Source organism: Pteronotus mesoamericanus, unplaced genomic scaffold, assembly GCF_021234165.1.
Source record: "Pteronotus mesoamericanus isolate MK-2021 breed Mesoamerican mustached bat unplaced genomic scaffold, CSHL_Meso_final contig_657, whole genome shotgun sequence".
NCBI classification, from domain to species: Eukaryota; Metazoa; Chordata; class Mammalia; order Chiroptera; family Mormoopidae; genus Pteronotus; species Pteronotus mesoamericanus.
Genome location: NW_026555229.1, coordinates 1 through 20,442, shown reverse-complemented (window position 1 = coordinate 20,442; position 20,442 = coordinate 1). Strand labels below are relative to the sequence as shown.

The window sequence follows — 20,442 nt, the reverse complement described above, 5'->3', positions numbered from 1 at the left end:
GAAGCTCTCATAAGACTGTCAGCTGATTTCTTGGCAAAAACAATTCACACCACATGGGATAGGCATAAAATATTCAAAGTGATGAAAAACAAGGACCTGTGAAGGGATGCTCAGCGTCACGTGCAATCTGAGAGATGCAACTTAAAACCACAATGAGATACTACTTCACACCAGTCAGAATGGCCATCATAACCAAATCAACAAACAACAGTTGCTGGCGAAGTTGTGGTGAAAAGGCAACCCTAGTACACTGTTGGTGGGTATGCAGACTGGTCAAGGCACTGTGGAAAACAGTATGGCATTTCCTCAGAAAACTAAAAATGGAACTGCTTTTTCACCCAGCAATCCCACTGCTGGGATTATACCCTAAGAATCCGGAAAAAGCAGTTCAAAAGAACCTACACACCCCAATGTTCATAGCAGCATAATTTACAATAGCCAAGTGCTGGAAGCTCATCAGTAAATTAGGGGATACAAAACAATAGTACATTTACACAATGGAATACTACACAGCAGAAAGAAAGAAGAAGCTCCTACCCTTCATGACAGCATGTATGGACCTGGAGAGCATTATGCTAAGTGAAATTAGCCAGGGGGTGAAAGATATATACCATATGATCCCACCTATAAGTGGAACCTAATCAACAAAACAAACAAGCAAGCAAACTATAACCAGCAACATTAAAAAAAAACAAAAAGAAACCAACAGAAACAAGAGGGAATGAGGGAGGTGGGTAGCGGGGAAAGAAAGGGGAAGGGTCAAGTCGAGGAACATCCTGATTTTAAAAATACATTAGAAAGTTAAGAAATGAAAACAGTATCATATTGTCATTAAAACAAACCTAGACCAATGAAAGAGAACCAAGAGCCCAGAAATAAATCTGCACATGTACCATCAACTAATATTTGATCAGGGAGCTAAGAATACTCAGTCTGGAAGGTACAGTGCTTTCAATCAATGGTGTGGGACAGCTGGATATGCACATGCAAAAGAATAAACAGGATCATTACATTTCTCCACTCACAAAACTTAACTTGATATGGATTAAATACTTAAATGTAAGACCTAAAAACAAGACCTTCCAGAAGACAACCTAAAGGAAAATCTCTTTGACCTTGGTCTTGGCAGTGACTTTCTGGATGGGACACCAAAAGCACAAGCAATGAAAAACAAACGTTTTTAAAATAAAGTTTAAAACACAAGTGGAAACACATCAAACTAAAAAGCATTTATGCACAGCAAAATAAAAGTATCAACAATATGAAAGAGCAATGTATGAAATGGGAGAAAATATTTGCAAATCATATATCCGAGAAGGGATTCGCAACCAAATTGTATACAGAACTCATACAACTCAATAGAAAAAAATCCAGTTAAAATGGAGAGAACCAAATGAACATTTTTCCAAAGAAGCATACGAATTGTCAACAGGTACATAGAAAGGTGCTCAGCAGCACCATCAGGAAAATGCAAATCAAACTGCAATGGGATACCACTTCACACCTGCTGGAATGGTTACCATCAAAGTCAAAAGAGAGGATCCAAGATGGCTGCAGAGCAGTTTGAAGCTCGGAACACCTGCTCCCAGATGCAGACTGACCTTCCAGCTAAATCCTAGGGCAGCCAGCTCAAAAATCCAATGGAGAGTGAGTGAGAATGCGTGTGAGTGGGAGCATATATGGGTGGAAGTGCGCGAGTGGGAGGGAGCCTGCCCGCCTACAGGGCACTCAGCAGTGGACAGCCTGGGCTCTCCTAGTGGAGCACCTGTGTTGCCTCAGCCCAACCCACCACTTCTGGTTGTGCAGAGTTGGGGCAGCTGCAGAGCAGCTCAGGAGCCTCCAGTTCTGAGAGTGGAAAGAGAAGGGAGCAGGCTCGCCCAAGGCTGAGAACCACTGGAGGGAGCGGCAAGTGAGGCGAGTGCACCCTGCCACTGCCCCGCGTTGTAGCATCACTTCGGGGCTCTTCCCAGAGCCACCTGGGAGAGATCCAGAGAGAACTTTATCTAAAACTCTCAGAAGCTCTGACAGGCTATGGCCAGGGTTGACCAAGAGAGACTTAGAGGTTTTGGGGGAGACGGAGTGCGTGGAGAATAGGTCCCCACAGGGCTTGGTGCTGCAGCATGGAGGCCACAAGAAACTCTTCTAAAACAGGAGCTGAGGTGAGACTCTAGGCTCGCAGGGACCCGATGTTCACGTGTGCAGCAGCTCCGCAAACAGAGATCTCAGAGGGATAGAGTCACGCTGAAGGGACTGGAGGATCCAACACAGCACGGATGGTGAGCCTGAGACCATGCAGAAGGGAGAATTCAGGCCCAAGTCTCAGCGAGAGGATGGCAGGCTGAACACTGGAAGGCCAGGAGGTGAATGCCTAAGATTGGCTGCAGCCAGGCAGGTCCCCTCACAGATGGGCAAGCCCAAGCCCCACCTGCAGGGCTACTGTGTAGATCAGTGAGGCCAGGCTCAGGAGCCTCCTGCTGGGTGCATTTCCACAGCGGAAAGAAGGAAAATCCCTGAAAAGGCCCTTTACCAGACACGACAAGCTACACTGTTCCTTGGGATCGGGGCCAAGAGATTAGAGACAAGCACAGCAAGGGGTGTTCAGGCCTCCACCCAGCTTCAGCACCTAGACAGAGCTGCTGTCTGCACCAAGCAGGAAAGAGCTGCCCCTTTTACACAGATTTGCTCCTCAGAAGAAACGCACAGGTAATTTACTAGGAACCATACCTAACTGGAAAGAATCTGGGAAAGATTCTGGACACGATGTGTATTGAGGAGGCTGAGAAACACTCCCACATTTTTCCCTGAAGACTGAACAGTGCCCACTGGGGGGTGACGCAAGATTCCCACCCTCCCAATTGCACCAGAGGCCCCCTCTGGAGGCAGGTGAAGAAGGTACTGGCAGTCCTATCAGGTCACTAAATGAACCGTTCTTGGGCCCGGGGCTGAGGGAAAGCCAGAGGGCAGAAAAGCAGGGGCTAGCCAAATCTGAAGCAGATAGTCACGGGCTGTGGATTGCTTGTAGTCTCAAACAGGCTGCCTAGGGCCAAACTAGGACACCATCTGACATTCCCACAGGTGGAACCAGAAAGAGCAGACAGCGGTAAACACTGGATTCTACTGAGAGGAATTCCACCACGGTCTTCCTCATGATTTGCATTATTTCCTCTCCTGCATAACTTTTTAACATTCATTTCCTTTCCTTCAACTTTTTGCCTATTATTTCACTAGATTTTATATTTTACTTTATTTCAAATCTCATATTTTGCTTCTCTCTTCTTTTACTGCATTTTACCCTCTTCCTTCCTCTTCTTATTTTTGTTCTAATACCTTCCTCTTGCTACAACTAGTTTCTACTCCATACTCTTACTATTTCTCCACCCTCCAGCTCATCAAAAAAATTTTGCTTCTCATTAGCCATCTCACATTCTTTCTCCCACTCTTACGGTGCCCTTATTCTTTCCGCACCTTTATCAACCCTTGCTCATTGCTTGTTGATATGGCGGCGCCTTGCATTTCCTCGATTTTATTTCTAGATGTTCCCTATTTTTGTATTTCAAGTCTCAAGTTTTAACATTCCCCACTCCTGTTGCATTTGCCTTCTTCCTGCCCTGTCGATTTTTTCATTTTCAATAGAATAGACAAAAAGCAGTCAGTGAAATTGAAGCAGTCATCAAAAAACTCCCAACGCACAAAAGCCCCGTACCAGATGGTTTCACAGGAGAATTTTACCAAACATAAGAAGGAGAGATAACGCCTATCCTTCTCAAACTATTCCAAAAAATCCAAGAAGAGGGAAGACTCTAAAACTCTTTTTAAGAGTCTAGTATTATCCTAATCCCAAAACCAGGTAAAGACACAAAAGAGAAAGAGAACTGCAGGCCAGTAGTGCTGATGAGCATAGGCACTAAAATCCTCAACAAAATACTGGCAATCTGGATTGAGCATTAAAATGATCAGACACCATGGTCAAGTGGCATTCATCCAGGGGATGCAAGGATGATACATACTCGCAAGTCAATAAATGCAATATACCACATGAACAAAATGAAAGACAAATACCACATGACCATAGCAATAGATGCTGAAAAAGCATTTGATAGATTACAACATTCATTTATGATAAAAAACGCTCAGCAAACTGGGAATAGAGGGAGCATACTACAACATAATATAAGCCATATATGTGAAACTTAAGCCAACATCAGACTCGATGGGCAAGAACTAAAAGCTTTCCCCTTAAGAGAAGAAACAAGACAAGGATGCCTGCTTTCACCACTTTGATTCAACATAGTATTAGAAGTTCTACCCACAGTGATCAGACAAGAAAAAGAAGCAGAAAACATCCAAATTAGAAAGGAGGAAATAAAACTGTCATTATTGGCAGATGACAAGAAAGTGTACATAGAAAGCCCTATAGTCTCCACCAAAAATCTACTTGACATAATAAGAGAATTTGGCAAAATACTCAGATACAAAGTCAACATTCAGAAATTGAGGGCATTTTTGTACACCAACAATAAAATATCAGAAGCAGAAATTAGAGGGAAAAAATCCCATTTGCTATAAGAAAAAGAAAAACAAAGCACCTAGAAATAAACCTAACAAAGGAGGTAAAGACATGTATTTGGAGAAGTACAGAGCACTGAAGAAATTGAGGAAAATACAAATAAATGGGAGCATATACCATATTCATGGATTGGAGGAATTAACATCATTAAAATGTCCATAGTACCCAAAGCAATCCATAGATTCAGCACAATCCTTGTTAAAATACCAATGGGTTATTTCACCGATCTAGAACAAATATTTCAAATCTTTATATGGATCCCAAAATGATTCCATATAGCCTCAGCAATCTTGAGAAAGACAGACAAACTAGGAGGGATCAAAATACCTGATATCAAACTATACTACAAGGTCGGTGTAATAAAAAAAAAATCTGGTCCTGGCACAAGAATGGACACATAGGTCAATGGAACTGAACAGAGAGCCCAGAAACAAACCCATGTCTCTATGGTCAATTAATATTTGACAAAGAGGGCACGAGCATACAATGGTGTCAAGATAGTCTCTTCAGTAAAAAGTGTTGGGAGATCCGGACAGGTACATGCAAAAAATGAAACAACCACCAACTTACACCATACACCAGAATAAACACAGGATGGATCAAAGACTTAATGATAAGGTGTGACACCATAAAAGTCCTAGAGAAAAACATAGGCAGTAAAATTTCGGATATCTCACACACCAATATTTTCACCGACATAGCTCCTAGGGCAAGGGAGATAAAGGAAAAAATAAATAATGGAACTACATCAAATTAAAAAGCATCTGCATGGCTAAAGAAAACACCATCAAAATAAAGGGAGCTAACCATATGGGAAAACATTTTTGCCAGTGATACTTCAGCCAAGAGGTTAATATCCAAAACACATAAAGAACACATATAACCCAGCACCAGGAAGACAAGCAGTTCAATTAACAAAGGGGCTAAGGATCTGAACAGGCGCTTCACCAAGGTGGACATGCAGAGGGCTCATAGATAATATGAAAAAATTTTCAACAGTACTAGCCATCCGAGAGATGCAAATCAAAACCACAAAGAAATACCGCCTCACACCAGTCAGAATGGCCATCATTAACAGATCAACAAACTACAAGGGCTGGCAAGAATGTGAAGAGGGAACCTTAGCGCACTGTTGGTGGGAATGCAGTCTGGGGCAGCCACTGTGGAAAACAGTATGGAATTTCCTCAGAAAACAAAAAATAAACTGCCTTTTGACTCAGAGATTCCACTGCTGGGATTATACCCTCAGAACCCTGAAACACCAATTCAAAAGAACCTATGCAACCTTCTATTCATACAGTGTTATTTACATTTGCCAAGTGCTGGGAAAAGCCTAAGTGCCCATCAGTAAATGAATGGATCAAAAAAGTGTGGAAAATTAATACAATGGAGTTCTATGCAGCAGAAAGGAAGAAGCAGCTCTTACTCTTCATGACAGTATAGATGGAACGGGAGGGCATTATGCTAAGTGAAATAAGCCAGGCAGTGAAAGACAAATACCATATGATCTTGCTTATAAGAGGAACCTAATGAACAAAACAAGCAAACGAGCAAAATAGAACCAGAGGCATGGAAACACGGAACAGATTGATGGCGACCAGAGGGGAAGGAGGAAAGGCATAAGGATAGAAAGGTGAAGGGACTGGTCAAGGAATATGTATGAATGACCCATGGGCATGGACTACAGGATGGGGATAATCTGTGGGAGTAGGGGTGGAATAGGCAGAGGAGAGCAAAGGAGGAAATATGGGGTCAACTGTAACAGAACAAAAATAAAAGTTATTAAAAAACAAAATATTTAAAATAGCAAAAAAAAGTCAAAAGATAACAAGGGTTGGCTAGGACGTGGAGAAAAGGGAGCCCTTGTACACTGTAGGTAGTAATGTAAATTGACAGAGCTGCTATGCAAAACAGTATGGAGGTTCCTCCAAATATTAAAACTAGAACTGTCATATGACCCAGCAACCCTACTTCTGGATATATATACAAAAGAAACGAAAACAGGATAAGAAGAGATTTCAGCACTCTCATGTAAATTACAACATCATTCACAATATCCAAGATATGCAAACCACCTTAGTGTCCATCAACAGATTATTGATAAAAGAATATTTTTTATATATATATACACACACATACACACACAATGGAATTTTTTCAGCCACAGAAAGGAAATCGTGCCATTCGTGACAACATGGAAGAATCTTGGGAACATTCTGCTAAGTGAAATAAGTCAGACAGAGACAAATACTGTATGATATCACCTACATGCGGAACCTAATAAAGACAAACGTACAATAGAAATAGAGAGCAGAAGGGTGGTTACTAGGGGCTGGTGGGTGGGGAAATAGGGAAATGTTGGCCAAAGAATACAAACTTCCAGATACAAGATGAGTGAATTCTGGGGACTTAACGCACATCATTGTTATTATAGATAACAAACAATATGATATACCTGAAAGCTCCCAAGAGAGTAGATCTTAAATATCCTCCAGTGAAATGGTAATGATGTGACCTGATGGAGGTATTAGACAGCACTATGGTGGTAATCATATTGCAATATATGAGTATATCAAATCAACATATTGTTTGTGTTACACTTACACAGTGTTACATATGAATTATATCTCAATAAAGCTAGGGAGGAATATTGAGCGTAGACCTCACCTTTTCAGGTTTTTTCTTAAACCTGTATATATAGGTGCATGTTCAGCTACAGTGTGTGCTTCAGCATAAAACTATGCATTGCACATAGCTCAACCTTCTGCATCATCTGTCCTTGATTCTATGGGAGGTTTTTTGGAACTTTGTAAATTATTAATAAATGGTAGCAATGCAAAGTAATTCTCATCTATAGAAACATGAACTCAATTTTGTCCAGCAGAGACTCAGTTGACTTTCCTAGCCAGTTTTGTTTTCAATTGCACATTCACATCAACATTCCTTTGCTCTAAATAAATTTGTACTTTTTTAAAATTAATTAATTTATTTTTTTAAATACATTTGTCTCTGCCTACCCCCCACCACTTTCCCTTTACCCCTCCCTCCCTCAGCTCTTCCCCTTTCGTTTTGTCCATGAGTCCTTGCTATATGTTCCTTGACTTTCCCCTTCCCTTCCTTTTCCCCCCACCCCCGCTTCCCTCTTGTCTCTGTTGGTTTCTTTTCCTTTCAGTGTTGCTGGTCTTGTTTTCCTTGCATCTTTGTATTGTTGGTTAGGTTCCACTTATAGGTGAGATCATATGGTATTTGTCTTCCGCCCCCTGGCTTATTTCAAATTTGTACTTTTTGACCCTTCTCCTTTACACTGGTTGTAACACCTTGTCACAACTGGTTATAACACAGGGTGTTATAACAAACACAGGGTGGCTGCCAAAATAGGAGACAAGGAAATACGGCCCAAATGAAAGAACAGAACTAAACTCTAGAAAAAGAACTAAACAAAATGGAGAGAAGCAATCTATCAGATGCAGAGTTCAGACCACTGGTTATAAGGATGCTCAAAGAACTCCGTGGGTACTCCAACAGCATGAAAAGACCCAGAAGAATGAAGGATATACTAACTTCCATAAAATACAATTTTATTGAAATAAAAAAACATGTACAGGGAACCAACAGTGGAGTGGATGAAGCCAGGATTCCAAATGACTTGGGATGTAAGAAAGAGAAAGACATCCAGTTAATACAGCAAAAAGAAAAAGAATCCAACAAATCAAGGAAAGTGGAAGCACCCTCTGGGACAACTTCAAACATTCCAACATTCACATTATAGAGGTGCCAGAAGGAAAAGAGAAAGAGCAAGAAGTTGGAAACCTATTTGAAAAACATAATAAAAGAAACTGTCCCTTATTTAAGAAAAAGAAGAAGATCAAATCTCTGACCGTTAGAATGGCAATAGGTACATAACTAACAACAGTTGAACTTAAGAAGTTGGCAGCAACTGAACGACAAGGGGATGTTAAGAAGAAGTAGAAGAAATGGAGTTGCAAAGAACTTATAGGCATGACCCATGGACATGAACGGAGGAGGGGGATTGCTAGAGGACATGGGTGTGCTGGATGGAGGGAGGCAATGGGGGGAAAATTTGGACAACTGTAATAGCATAATCAATAAAACATAAATTAAAATAAATAAAAAAAGATAAAATGATTCTAAAGCATTCTAGTATCTGTTAGGATGGCCATTACTGGGAATGAAGGAAGGAACAAAGGAAAAACGGAAGTAAAGAAGGAAGGGGGAGATAAGAGGGGAGGGAGAGAGGAAAGAAAGAAAAAGAAACAAAAGTGAGTGTGTGGAGAAATTGAACCCTGGTTCACAGTAGATTGAATATTTAAAAAAAGACAGGTACTATGGAAAACAGTATGGAAGTTTCCTCTCACAGATTGGAAATGAAATTACCCTATGCCCCAGAAAACCCCCTTCTGAGTATTTGTCCAAAAGAATTGGAAGTGGAGTCTCAAAGAGATATTTACATCCCCGTGTCCATTGCAGCATGACTCACAATAGCCAAGAGGTGGAAATAAACTAAATGTCCAGCAATCATAAATGGATAAAGAAAATATGGTAAATACATACCCTAGATCATTATTCAGCCATTAAAATAACAAGTCTTATATACTACAATGCTGATGAAACTTGAGAACATTATGCTAAGTGAAATAAGCTGATCACAGGACAAATAATGCATGATTCCACTTATGAAGTATCTAAAGTAGTCAAACTCTCAAGGTGTACAGAGTGTTAGTTATGCAAGATGAAAAGTTCTAAAGACTTGCTGTACAACAGTGTGGTTATAGTTAACAATACTGTGATGTGTGCTTAATAATTTGTGAAGAGAGGAGATCTCATGTTATGTGTCTTTTAACTTTATTTTACTGTTGACACTATTACAGGGGTCCCCATCCCCCCTCTTTGCCCACTTCCACCCAGCCCCAACCACTCCTTCCCTCTGGCCATCACCACACTGTTATCTATATCTATATATCATGCATATGTGTTCTTTGGCTACTCCCTTCACCTTCTTTCATCAGGCGCCCCCTCTCTGCTCTCCTCAGACAGCTGTCAAGTCTGTTCTGTGTAGCTATGCCTCTGTTTCTATTTTGTTCATCAGTTTATGTTGTTCATTATATTCCCCATATAAGTGAGATCATATGGCATTTGCCTTTCTCTGGCTTATTTAATTTAGTGTAATCTCCTGGCCCATCCATGGTGTTGCAAAAGGTAAAATTTCATTCTTTTTTATGGCTGTATAGCATTCCATTGTATAAATATATCACGGCTTTTTTTTAAATTGATGTTCAAGTACAGCTTTCTCCATCCCCCCCCCCCCCGCCGTCACTCCCGAGGCCCCTCCCGTCCCTATCTCCCACTGTCTATCCTACCCCCCCCCGCCCCCGTTCGGCTCTGTCTGTGTGTCCTTTATACATGTTTCTTGATTACCCTTCCCCTTTTTCCCTCTGTTATCCCCTCCCCACCTCCTACGGTCCCTGTCAGTCTGTTCTTTATGTCAACGTCTCCGGTTATATTTTGATTGCTTATTTGTTGTGTTGATTAAGTTCCACTTACAGGTGAGATCGTATGGTACTTGTCTTTTACTGCCTGGTTATTTCACTGAGGATAATGCTCTCCAGTTCCATCCATGCTGTCGCAAAAGGGTAGCAGCTCCTTCTTTCTTTCTGCTGCATAGTATTCCATTGTGTAAAGGTATCACAGTGTTTTGATCCACTCACTTCTGATTGGCACATAGGTTGCTTCCAGCACTTGCCTATTGTAAATTGTGCTGCTATAAACATCGGGGCACATAGGTTCTGCTGAATTGGTGTTTCAGGATTCTTAGGGTATAATCCCAGCCGTGGAATTTCCGGGTGAAAAAGCAGTTCCATTTTTAGTGTTCTGAGGAAATTCCATATGGTTTTCCACAGTGGCTGCACCAGTCTGCATTCCTACCAACAGTGTACTAAGGTCCCCTTTTCTCTACAACCTTGCCAGCACTTGTTGTTTGTTGCGTGGGTTATGATGGCCATTCTGACTGGCACACAGCAGTATCTCACTGTGGTTTTAATGTGCATTTCTCTGACGGCTAGTGATGCTGAACATCCTTTCACATGCCTCTGGGCCCTCTGTATGTCCTCCTTGGAGAAGTGTCTGTTCATGTCCTTTGCCCATTTATTAATTGGGTTGTTTGTCAGTTTCAATAAAGGTAAAAGCATCCAGCAACACATTAATAAGATCTTCCTGGAGTGGAGTCGTGTGAGTTCTTTATATATTTTCGAGATCAAACCCTTATCTGAGGTGTCATGGGCAAATACATTTTCCCATACGGTTGGCTCCCCTTTTCATTTTGCTGATGTTTTCTTTAGCTATGCAGAAGCTTTTATTTTGATGAAGTCCAATTTGTTTTTTCTTTCCTTTATGTCTCTTGCTGTAAGGGACATATCAGTGAAAATATTGCTGCGTGGAATATCTGAGACTTTCATGCCTGTGTTCTCCTCCAGGGCTTTTACAATTTTGCAACTTATATTTAAGTCTTTTATCCACCTTGAGTTTATTTTTGTGTATGGTGTGTGTTGGTGGTCGAGTTTCTTTTTTTTTTATTCATGTATCTGTCCAGATCTCCCAATACCATTTGTTAAAGAGGCTATTTTTACTCCATTTTATGCTTCTGCCCCCTTTGTTGAATATTAATTGAACATACAGGCATGGGTTTTTTTCTGGGCTCTCTATTCTGTTCCATTGCTATATATGTCTGTTCTTATGCCAGTACCAGACTGTTTTGATTACATTAGCTTTGTAGTATAGTTTGATGTTGGGTTTTTGGGATTTCTTCCAACTGTTCTTCTTTCTCAAGATTGCCGTGGCTATTCGGGGTTTTTTGTGGTTCCATATAAATTTTTGAAATCTTTGTTCTATATCTGTGAAATATGTCATTGGTATTTTAATAGGGATTGCATTGAATCTACAAATTGCCTTGGGTAGTATGGACATTTTGATGATGTTTATTCTTCCAATACATGGGCACAGTATATGCTTCCATTTGTTTCTATCTCCTAAATTTCTTTCTTCAGTGTTGTGTAGTTTTCTGAGCACAGGTCTTTTACTTCCTTGGCAAGGTTTATTCCTAGGTGCTTTATTTCTCTTGTTGCTATGGTTAATGGGATTTTCTCCCTGATATCTGTTTCTGGTATTTTGTTGTTGATGTATAAAAATGCCTTCAATGGGAATATCGAAGCGTCAATATTGACTTGTAACCCGCTGTTTTGCAAAATTCACTGATTACGTCAAGCAGTTTTTGGTGGAGTCTATGGGGTTTTCTACGTACACTATCATATCATCTGCACACTGACACTTTTACTTCCTCCTTTCCAATTTGGATGCCTTTCATTTCTTTTTCTTGTCTTGTTGCTGTGGCTAGGACTTCCAATACTATGTTGAATAGAAGTGGTGAAACTGGACACCCTTGCCGTGTTCCTCATCTTAGTGGGAAAGCTTTTAGTTTTTGCCCATTGAGTATGATGTTGGCTGTAGGTTTCTTGTATATGGCCTTTATTATTTTGAGGCATGCCTCCTTTACTCCCACTTTGCTGAGTGTTTTTATCATAAATGGGGCTATACCTTATGAAATGCTTTTTTCCATATCTATTGATATGATCATGTGATTTTTTCTTTCCTTTTGTTTATGTGATGTATTACATTTATTGATTTGTGAATAGTGTACCATCCTTGCATTCCTGGGATGAATCCCACTTGATCAAGGTGGATGATCTTAATGTGCTGCTGGATGCTTTTGCCTTTATTTTGTTGAGGATTTTAGCATTTATGTTCATCAGTGATATTGGCCTGGAGTTTTCTTTCTTTGTTATGTCTTTATCTGATTTGGTATTAGGATGATGCTGTCTTCATATAAAGAGTTTGGGAGTTTTCCCTCTTTCTGGATTTTTTGGAATAGTCTGAGAAGGATAGGGGTTGGCTCTTTCTTAAATGTTTTGTAGAGTTCTCCTGTGTATCACGGCTTCTTTATCCACTTATCTACTGATGGTCTCTTGGGCCGTTTCCAGATCCTGGTTATTGTAAATAATTCTGCAATGAATGTAAGGGTGCATATATTCTTTTGAATTAGTGTTTTGGAATTCTTAGGAGATACTCCCAAAAGTGGGATTGCTGGGTCAAAAGACAGTTTCATTTTTAATCTTTTGAGGAAATCCGTACTGTTTTCCACAGTGGCTGCACAAGTCTGCATTCTCACCAACATTGCACAAGGGATCTCTTTTCTCCACATCCTCTTGAGCACTTGTTTGTTGAGTTATTGATGATGACATGCTAACAGGTGTGAGGCGATATCTCACTGTGGTTATAATTTGTATCTGACTTATTGATGATGACATGCTCACAGGTGTGATGCGATCTCTCACTTTGGTTATAATTTGTATCTCTCTGATGATTAGTGGCATTGAGCATTTTTTCATATCTATCAGCCATCCGCATATTCTCTGTGGAGAAGCAGGGCCTTTGTCCATTTTTAAATTGGGTGTTTCTCTTCCTGGTTGGAGTTGCATAAGTTCTTTATAAGTTTTGGGAAATTAAACCCTTATCAGGTGTATCATAAGCATATACATTCTCCCATACAGTGGGGTCCTTTTTCACTTTGTCGATGGTTTCCTTAGCTGTGCAAAACGTTTTTAGTTTGATGTAGTTCCATCTGTTTATTTTTTCCTTTGTTTCCCTTGCCCTGGACGTCATATAGGCAAAAACAATGCTATGAGAAATGTCTGAAATTTTACTGCCTATGTTTTCTTCTAGGATTTTTATGGTTTTACAACTTACATTGAAGTCCTTTATCCTATTTGAGCTTCTTTTTTGTGTATGTGGTTTTTTACTATAAAATTTTTTAAGCATAGGAAAGTAACAGAATTAAAGGAAATGCATAGTTAGCAGGTTTTAGGCCAGGTTTTGTGAAACATTCCAGGGCTGCGAGCTTTAAAACAACCATTACTGCAGCCTGATAGGAAGAGGATGATCGGAAAAGTCTTGGGGATTTCTTTGTCTGTGTGTCATTTGCAGGTGAAATATGATTTTCAGTTTTTACTTTCACTTAATTTGAAGGAAAGAATTTAAAAAACAAGTAGCTTGTATTCCAAGCTAAGAATCAGAGTCATTTTGACAAGCACTTTACAGGTTATTATACCTAGCCATGGAAGGCCAATATTTGCCATATACTTGTTACTAAAATCCAGTGCAATTGGGGTAAGTTCAGCAAACTGAAAACAGAGACAAATTCCACTTAGAGAATACAGATCAGGTAAGTAGTTATTGATAGTGCTTGAAATCTAGTTAAATAAAACTAGATTTATGACTTGGAATTTGTGCATTGTGAAGAATTATAATGTAGTATATATCCTAAATACATAAATCAATACAGTAAATACTGGGTGAGAAAAGATAATTAATGTTCATGTTTTAAAATAGTTCTGTCTTTACAGAGAAATCATAATTGATGAGAATTGCATGAAGACATGCCTAAGCATTGAAAAACCCTAGATGGCTTCATTATTGGCCAGAACTGTAGTAGGCATCAACCTGAAAGCAACTCTCAGAATTGTCTGTGAAACTGACAAATGAATACATGCAAATTTGATGACAGCACACGTCACTTGTTACATTCTCCATAAGGGTGTGATGAGTCATCTCACTTTGTCCACTTGATAAGTACCACCTGACAAAAAGCTCTGGAATAAATTGCCATAGGAAAGACAATACTTCCTAACTTGTTCAATAAATGACTCAAAGTTATTCTTTGTGATTTCTGATTTGAAAACAATCAAGCAAAGTTCAGGAGAGAATAGGAGTAAATGACCTTTTCTACCCACACTGTCTGCACAATTGTGGCTGTGCACGCAAGGAGCTTAAGCACACAACCCTCCCTCTTCCACATGGGGGCTGACAACATCACCCATTTAAGGATTTGGCCGCCCCTGAAATGTGTCCAAGGACGTCACTAGGGAACACAACAGTCCGTTAGGGTCAGAGTTACAGTGTATAGAATCACCCACCATTGGTTTTCCTAAACTCCTCCACAAGGCAGCGGGCTTCCTCTTGAACATGTTTCTCAGTGCTCCTCTTGCCCATCCCTAAATTCCGCAGGGCCAGGAGGGTGAAGTGCCGCATCTCCTTCCATGCATTTCCAGTGCTGAAAATGACTCCTACCGGGAGGAGAAACAGAAACTGGCAGGGAGGCGCTAGGTGGGGAGGGAGGAAACTGACACTTGGCAGCCACGCGCATGGGCCGAGCTCTGCTGAAGAGATCTTCAAATCCCTGTTGTCCCTCCGCTCTCCTCCATTACAGTACTGAACATATATGGGCACACAGGCACCTACCTTGTCCTTTGTGAAATTTTTCAGCCAATGGGAAACTGCCTCTGCCAGAGAACTCCTCACCCCGATCAATCAGGGCTTCCTTCACCACCTCATATTAAGCCATGCAGCACCACAGTGGGCTTCCTGCCAAGGTACACAGTGAACACCGGGCCGTAGACTTTTGAGAGCTGGCAAATGGAAAGGAGATACAAATAGTCCTATTTGATAAAAATATTGTACTCCATTCAAAATGACATTATCATCCTGTTTTTATGTTTCTATTCTGTGACATGCCTAACATATTTCTGAAATTAATACATAAATATGAGAGTGATTGTTAATAGCTGTCACTTATGTGCCCTCAATGGCCTGGGTAAATTGTACACATATTAAAATTAATCCTGAAAAACTGCACCATCAGCAGGTCATTTGCAAATACAAACGAGGAAACTGATGTCAGAGAATTCCAAATAATTTTTGGTATCTACTAGCTACTATGTAGAAGATCCAAGTAAGAACCTCTTCATTTGACCTCTGATATTTTAGTAATATGAGGGGGATCCCTAAAAAACTGGAATTATCTTCTAACGTGTGAGCCCTTGCAGTACAGGCTTCCACACTGAGTGTTCTAGAACCCATCTGATCAGTGTACTAGCTGGCATTGTTGTGAGAGGCCATATTAAGCTTCAGTGAATTTTTTAAATGGCTTCCCTTTCAATGTGTTTGCCCATTTCATGAAGGGTGATTTACAACGTGCACCTGCCTGCAGGCACTGCCGTGCTGTGTTCAGCACTTTCTGATCAAAAACAGCATGACCCCCATGCCTCATTCTCCCTATTTCCCTGATCTCACCCCAAGCCACTCCTCCCTCCCCCGTGAATGAAAAAAGTCCGAAAAGAAAATGTTTTGCCGCTTGTGGAAGTGGTGAAACAAAAAACAGCAGGAGCACTAAAAAGGCATCAAAATTGATGAGTTAACAAAACTGGTTCTTTTTTTTTAAATGTATTTCTTGATTATGCTATTCGAGTTGTCCCCAAATTTTCCCCTTTGCCCCCTCTACCCAGTACCCCTGGCCCTCCAGCAATCATCCCCCACCCCCCCTTAGTTTATGACCATGGGAGGTACACATAAGTTCTTTGGCTTCTCCATTTCCTATACTATTCTTAATATCTTGTCTCTTTGTACTTCCTAATGATGCTTCTTGTTCCCTGCACCTTTCCACTGACTCTCCCCATTCCCCAACCCAGCAGATAACTCTCCAAATGATCTCCATACCTCTGATTCTATTCTTGTTCTGGTTGTTAGCTTAGTTTGGTTTTTTTTGGATTCATTTTGTTGATAGTTGTGAATTTAGCTGCCTTTGATAGTGTTGCTGCCTTTGTTGATAGTTGCTAATTTGTTGCCTTTTGAATGTTCATAGTTTTCCCTGCCTTTTGAATGTTCATAGTTTTGATTTTCTTCTGTTTCTTTAATACGTCCCTTTAACATGTCATGTAATAATAGCTTGGTGATGATGAACTCCTTTAGCTCTACCTAGTCTGGGGAAGCAGTTTATCTGCCCTTCGATTCTAATTGATAGTTCTGCTTGGAAAAAGTAATCTAGGCTGTAGGTCCTTGCTTTTCATCATTTTGAATACTTCCTGCCAGTCCCTTCTTGCCTACAAAGTTTCTTTTGAGAAATCAGCTGATAATCTTATGGGAACTCCTTTTTGGGTAACTCTCTGCTTTTTTCTCTTACTGCTTTTAAGAGTTTCTATTTATCTTTAAGCTTTGGCATTTTAATCATGATGTATCTTGGTGTGGTGCTCCTTGGGTCCATTTTATTTGGGACTCTCTGTGCTTCCTGGACTTGTATATCTACTTCCTTCACCAAATTAGGGAAGTTTTCTTTCGTTAGTTTTTCAAGTAAGCTTTCAATTGCTTGCTCTTTCTTTTCTCCTTCGGGCATCTCTGTGATTCAGATGTTGGCACGTTTGGAGATGTCCCAGAGGGTCTTTATACTATCCTCGTTTATTTGAATTCTTGTTTCTCCTTGTGGCCTGATTGAGTGCTTCTTTCTTCCTAATGTTTCCAAACTATTGATTTGAATTCTGGCTTCTTCCTTTCACTATTGGTTCTCTGTAGATCTTTCTTTATTTCACAGTGTAACCTTCACTTCTTCCTTTATGTTGTTACTGTATTCAATGAGTTCTTTGAGTATCCTGATAACCAGTGTTTTGAACTCTACATCTGATAGGTTGGTTTATCTCCATTTCATTTGGTTCCTTTTTTTTGGGGGGGGAGGACTGCCAAGTTTCCATTCCCAGCTTTATCGCCTTTATTGCTCTATTTGCTATGTAAGAGAAGGCAAGCTATTCAATCTTTCTGTGCCTTGGTTTCCTTATCTGAAAAGCAACATAATAATAGTTCTTATATCATTGTATTGTTGTGAGAAATGATTGAATTAATATTTAATGCCCACAAGTACTTTAAAATCTGTAGCTATTTTTATGCACAGAAAAGGGACTTCTCAGCTTTTGTGTTGCTTCCATAGCTTTTCCCAGTTTGGCTCTTCTGAAAGGTCAGTGATGGTAATATCTGTGTGACACTGCTAACTCAAAATTTCATGAAAGTCTATATCCAAAAGATAAATTAAAAAGGTTAAGTGGGGCCAATGTAACCTGTCAATGGGAGATCTGAGTTATAGTCCTGACTCTAAAGATTTGTTTGACACTGCAAAATCAAAGCACATCTCTTGGACTGTCTTTTCTCATTAGTTAATTACTAGTTTGGATTTAGACTAGCGTACCCCAATACTAAGAGAAATTACAGTGATAATGATATTCCTTTGAAATATTTCCATATATGCTTTCCTAACCTATAAATCTGTACTGTCTTCCTCAACCCATTGAATCAAGGTCATTGGTTACCTCAGGGTGAAAGTAAATTCAACCTAAAAATGAGTGGTCCTTACTCAAGTTTTAATCACCAGTGTTGCCTTCATTATATTTTTCCAGATCAGTCTCTAAGCAATAGTAGCATAGAGAATAAAGCGTTCTCACAGGGGAAAATAGGATTCTTAAAATTCTGACTACCTTTATTTTTATAATTTTTAAGTCATACTTATTTTATTACAGTTGTCTTGGTTTTGCCCCCCTTAACCCCCCCTCCGCACAACATCCCACCCCCACCCGCCGCTCCCCACAGTCAATTCCCACTCTGGTGTGTCCATGTCCTTGGGTCATGCATACATGTTCCTTGTCTTAGTCCCTTCCCTCCTTCTTTGCACCATTGTCTTCTTTCCCCATCCCCTCTGGTCACCTTCAGTCTGCTCCATGTTTCCATGCCTGTGGTTTCTTGTGTTCGTTAGTTTATTTTGTTGAAATAGATTCCACTTACAAGTGAGGCCATATGGTATTTGATATCACCAGCGGCTGCTTTCACCTAGCATAATATTCTCTAGTTTCAGTCCATGTTGCCACAAAAGGTAGGAGTCTCATATCTATCTATCTTTCTTTCTTTTTTCTTTTCTCTTTCTTATATGCAGATTGATTTTACTTATTGTTTTATATGTCAAAGTTAATTATAAAATATTAAAAAAATATAAAACCATTACAAAGTCTCAGCAATTAAACCAACATATACCAGCACAGAAATAATCAAGTAGATCAATAAAATCTTAATGAGCATTCTAGAGCACAAACATATGTATCTAAGAATGTAATATAAGATTAAGTTGACATTTTGAATCAATTGGCAAAATAAGGCTTATTCAACAAATAAGTTGTATGGACCACTATTACTTGGAAATAAAAGAAATAAAGAGCCCTATTTCACACATTACACAACAAATATTCAGGTGAGTTAAAAATCAATATGTAGAATCTAAGGAGTTTTGTTGAGAAAACACAAACTAATATTTGGCGCTGTCACCCTGAAGTAAAATATTCAAACCCAGAAGCTATAAAAATAAAATATTGACAAATGACTATATTAAACATTTAAGACTGTATAGTAATATACATATCAAAAAAGGTAAAGGACAAGTAATAATAGTTATTTGTAACACATCTAAAAAAGGGTTAATGGTTGGTTGGGGACTTCTTTAGGGGAAAAGATTCTACAAACATTTCACTTCAAAATGGATAAAGAATACCAAAAAAAGTCACTTAAAGCTTCTTTATAAAAATTAATGAAATAGGCAAGAAATATACAAAAACAGATTTAGTTTCAACAAATAATAAAGGAACAATTAAAATAACACATTGTTGTCACAATCAGATTAATACGTATTTAAAATATTGGTAACATCAAGTATTGGCAACTGTGAAAAGCACTGGTATTCATAGACTCTTTTTTCTTCATATTTGCTTTTATTTTGCGGTGCTGGTTTGGTGAAGGTGTATTCGTTTAGCCTTCTTTTGTGTGGGAAGCTCACTTATTTCACCTTCCATTTTCTTCACTGAGAGCCTTGCTGTAATAGAGCAATCTTGGTTGCAAAGGCCTTTGCTTTCATTACTTGGAATATTTCTTGCCAATCCCTTCTGGCCTCTGCAGTGTTTCTGTTGAGAGATCAGCTGCTAGCCTCATTGGGACTCCCTATCTCTTACTACCTCTTTTTCTCCCTTGCCGCCTTAGGATTCTCTGTTTGTCTTTGATATTTGCCATTTTAATGATGATGAGTCTCAGAGTGGGCCTCACTGGGTTCCTCTTGAATGGGACCCTCTGTGCTCCTGGCTTTGGGGGACCTTTCTCTCCTCCAATTAGGGAAGTGTTTCCAGTGTGACTTTTCAAACAGGTTCTCTCTTCCCTTCCTCATCCTCTTCTCCTTCTGGTGTCCTTATTATATGGATATTAGTACATTTCCAGGGTTGTCCTGACATTTCCCTCAATGCCTCTTCATTCTTTTTGAGTCTTTTCTCACTTTCTTGTTCTTCCTGGGAGCTTTTTCTACGCCATGTCCTCCAGCTCCATGATTCACAATCCCTCGGTTTCATCGAGCCTGCTTTTGATTCCTTCTACTGTGTTCTTCAATTCAGAAATTGTATTCTTCATTTCCTCTTGTCTCTTATGAATCATTTCTATGTCCTCTTTCATGCTGTATTATAGTTTTGCACTAAGTTCCTTGTAGTTCCTTTGTTGATGAGAAACAAAAAGTAAAATTGCATGGGAAGTGTTTGCTTCACCATACATATATTTTAGTTTTATTTTAATGTACTATGGTTTCTTCAAAATATACTTCAACTAAATATATTTTATTTAAAAGTAGATGGTATTAATTTACTTACCCTTTTGCAAGCTGCTGGGGGAACATAAAACATACTCACATTGCTTAAGGATTTGCTGGATGTTCTTCACATCCAGCTGTAGCACACTTCCAATAATTGGCAGAGGCGTGAAGCCAGGTGGAAGTCTTCTTTTCCAGAGCTCTGTTTCCACAGTGAAAGAAGAAGCAAACAGGAGAGAAAGAGCACCACGACCACAACTGGAGTCATCAGAGCGGTCTCTTCTTGCTTAAGTCTCTTCTTAAAATCCAACCATTTACCGCA

The 20,442-nt window shown here is 39.7% G+C and overlaps 1 protein-coding gene across 1 annotated transcript in view; it reads right to left on the bottom strand.

Annotated features, from left to right (window-relative positions):
• Positions 1-20,388, bottom strand: part of LOC129077061 (cytochrome P450 2C18-like) — a 44,170-nt gene extending 23,782 nt beyond the window's left edge. Inside the window, 6 exon segments of the mRNA XM_054581239.1 lie at positions 14,611-14,760; positions 14,936-15,032; positions 15,034-15,102; positions 20,221-20,238; positions 20,240-20,316; positions 20,319-20,388. Coding sequence (XP_054437214.1) covers positions 14,611-14,760; positions 14,936-15,032; positions 15,034-15,102; positions 20,221-20,238; positions 20,240-20,316; positions 20,319-20,388 — 481 coding nt within the window.
• Between the last annotated feature and the right edge of the window lie 54 nt (positions 20,389-20,442).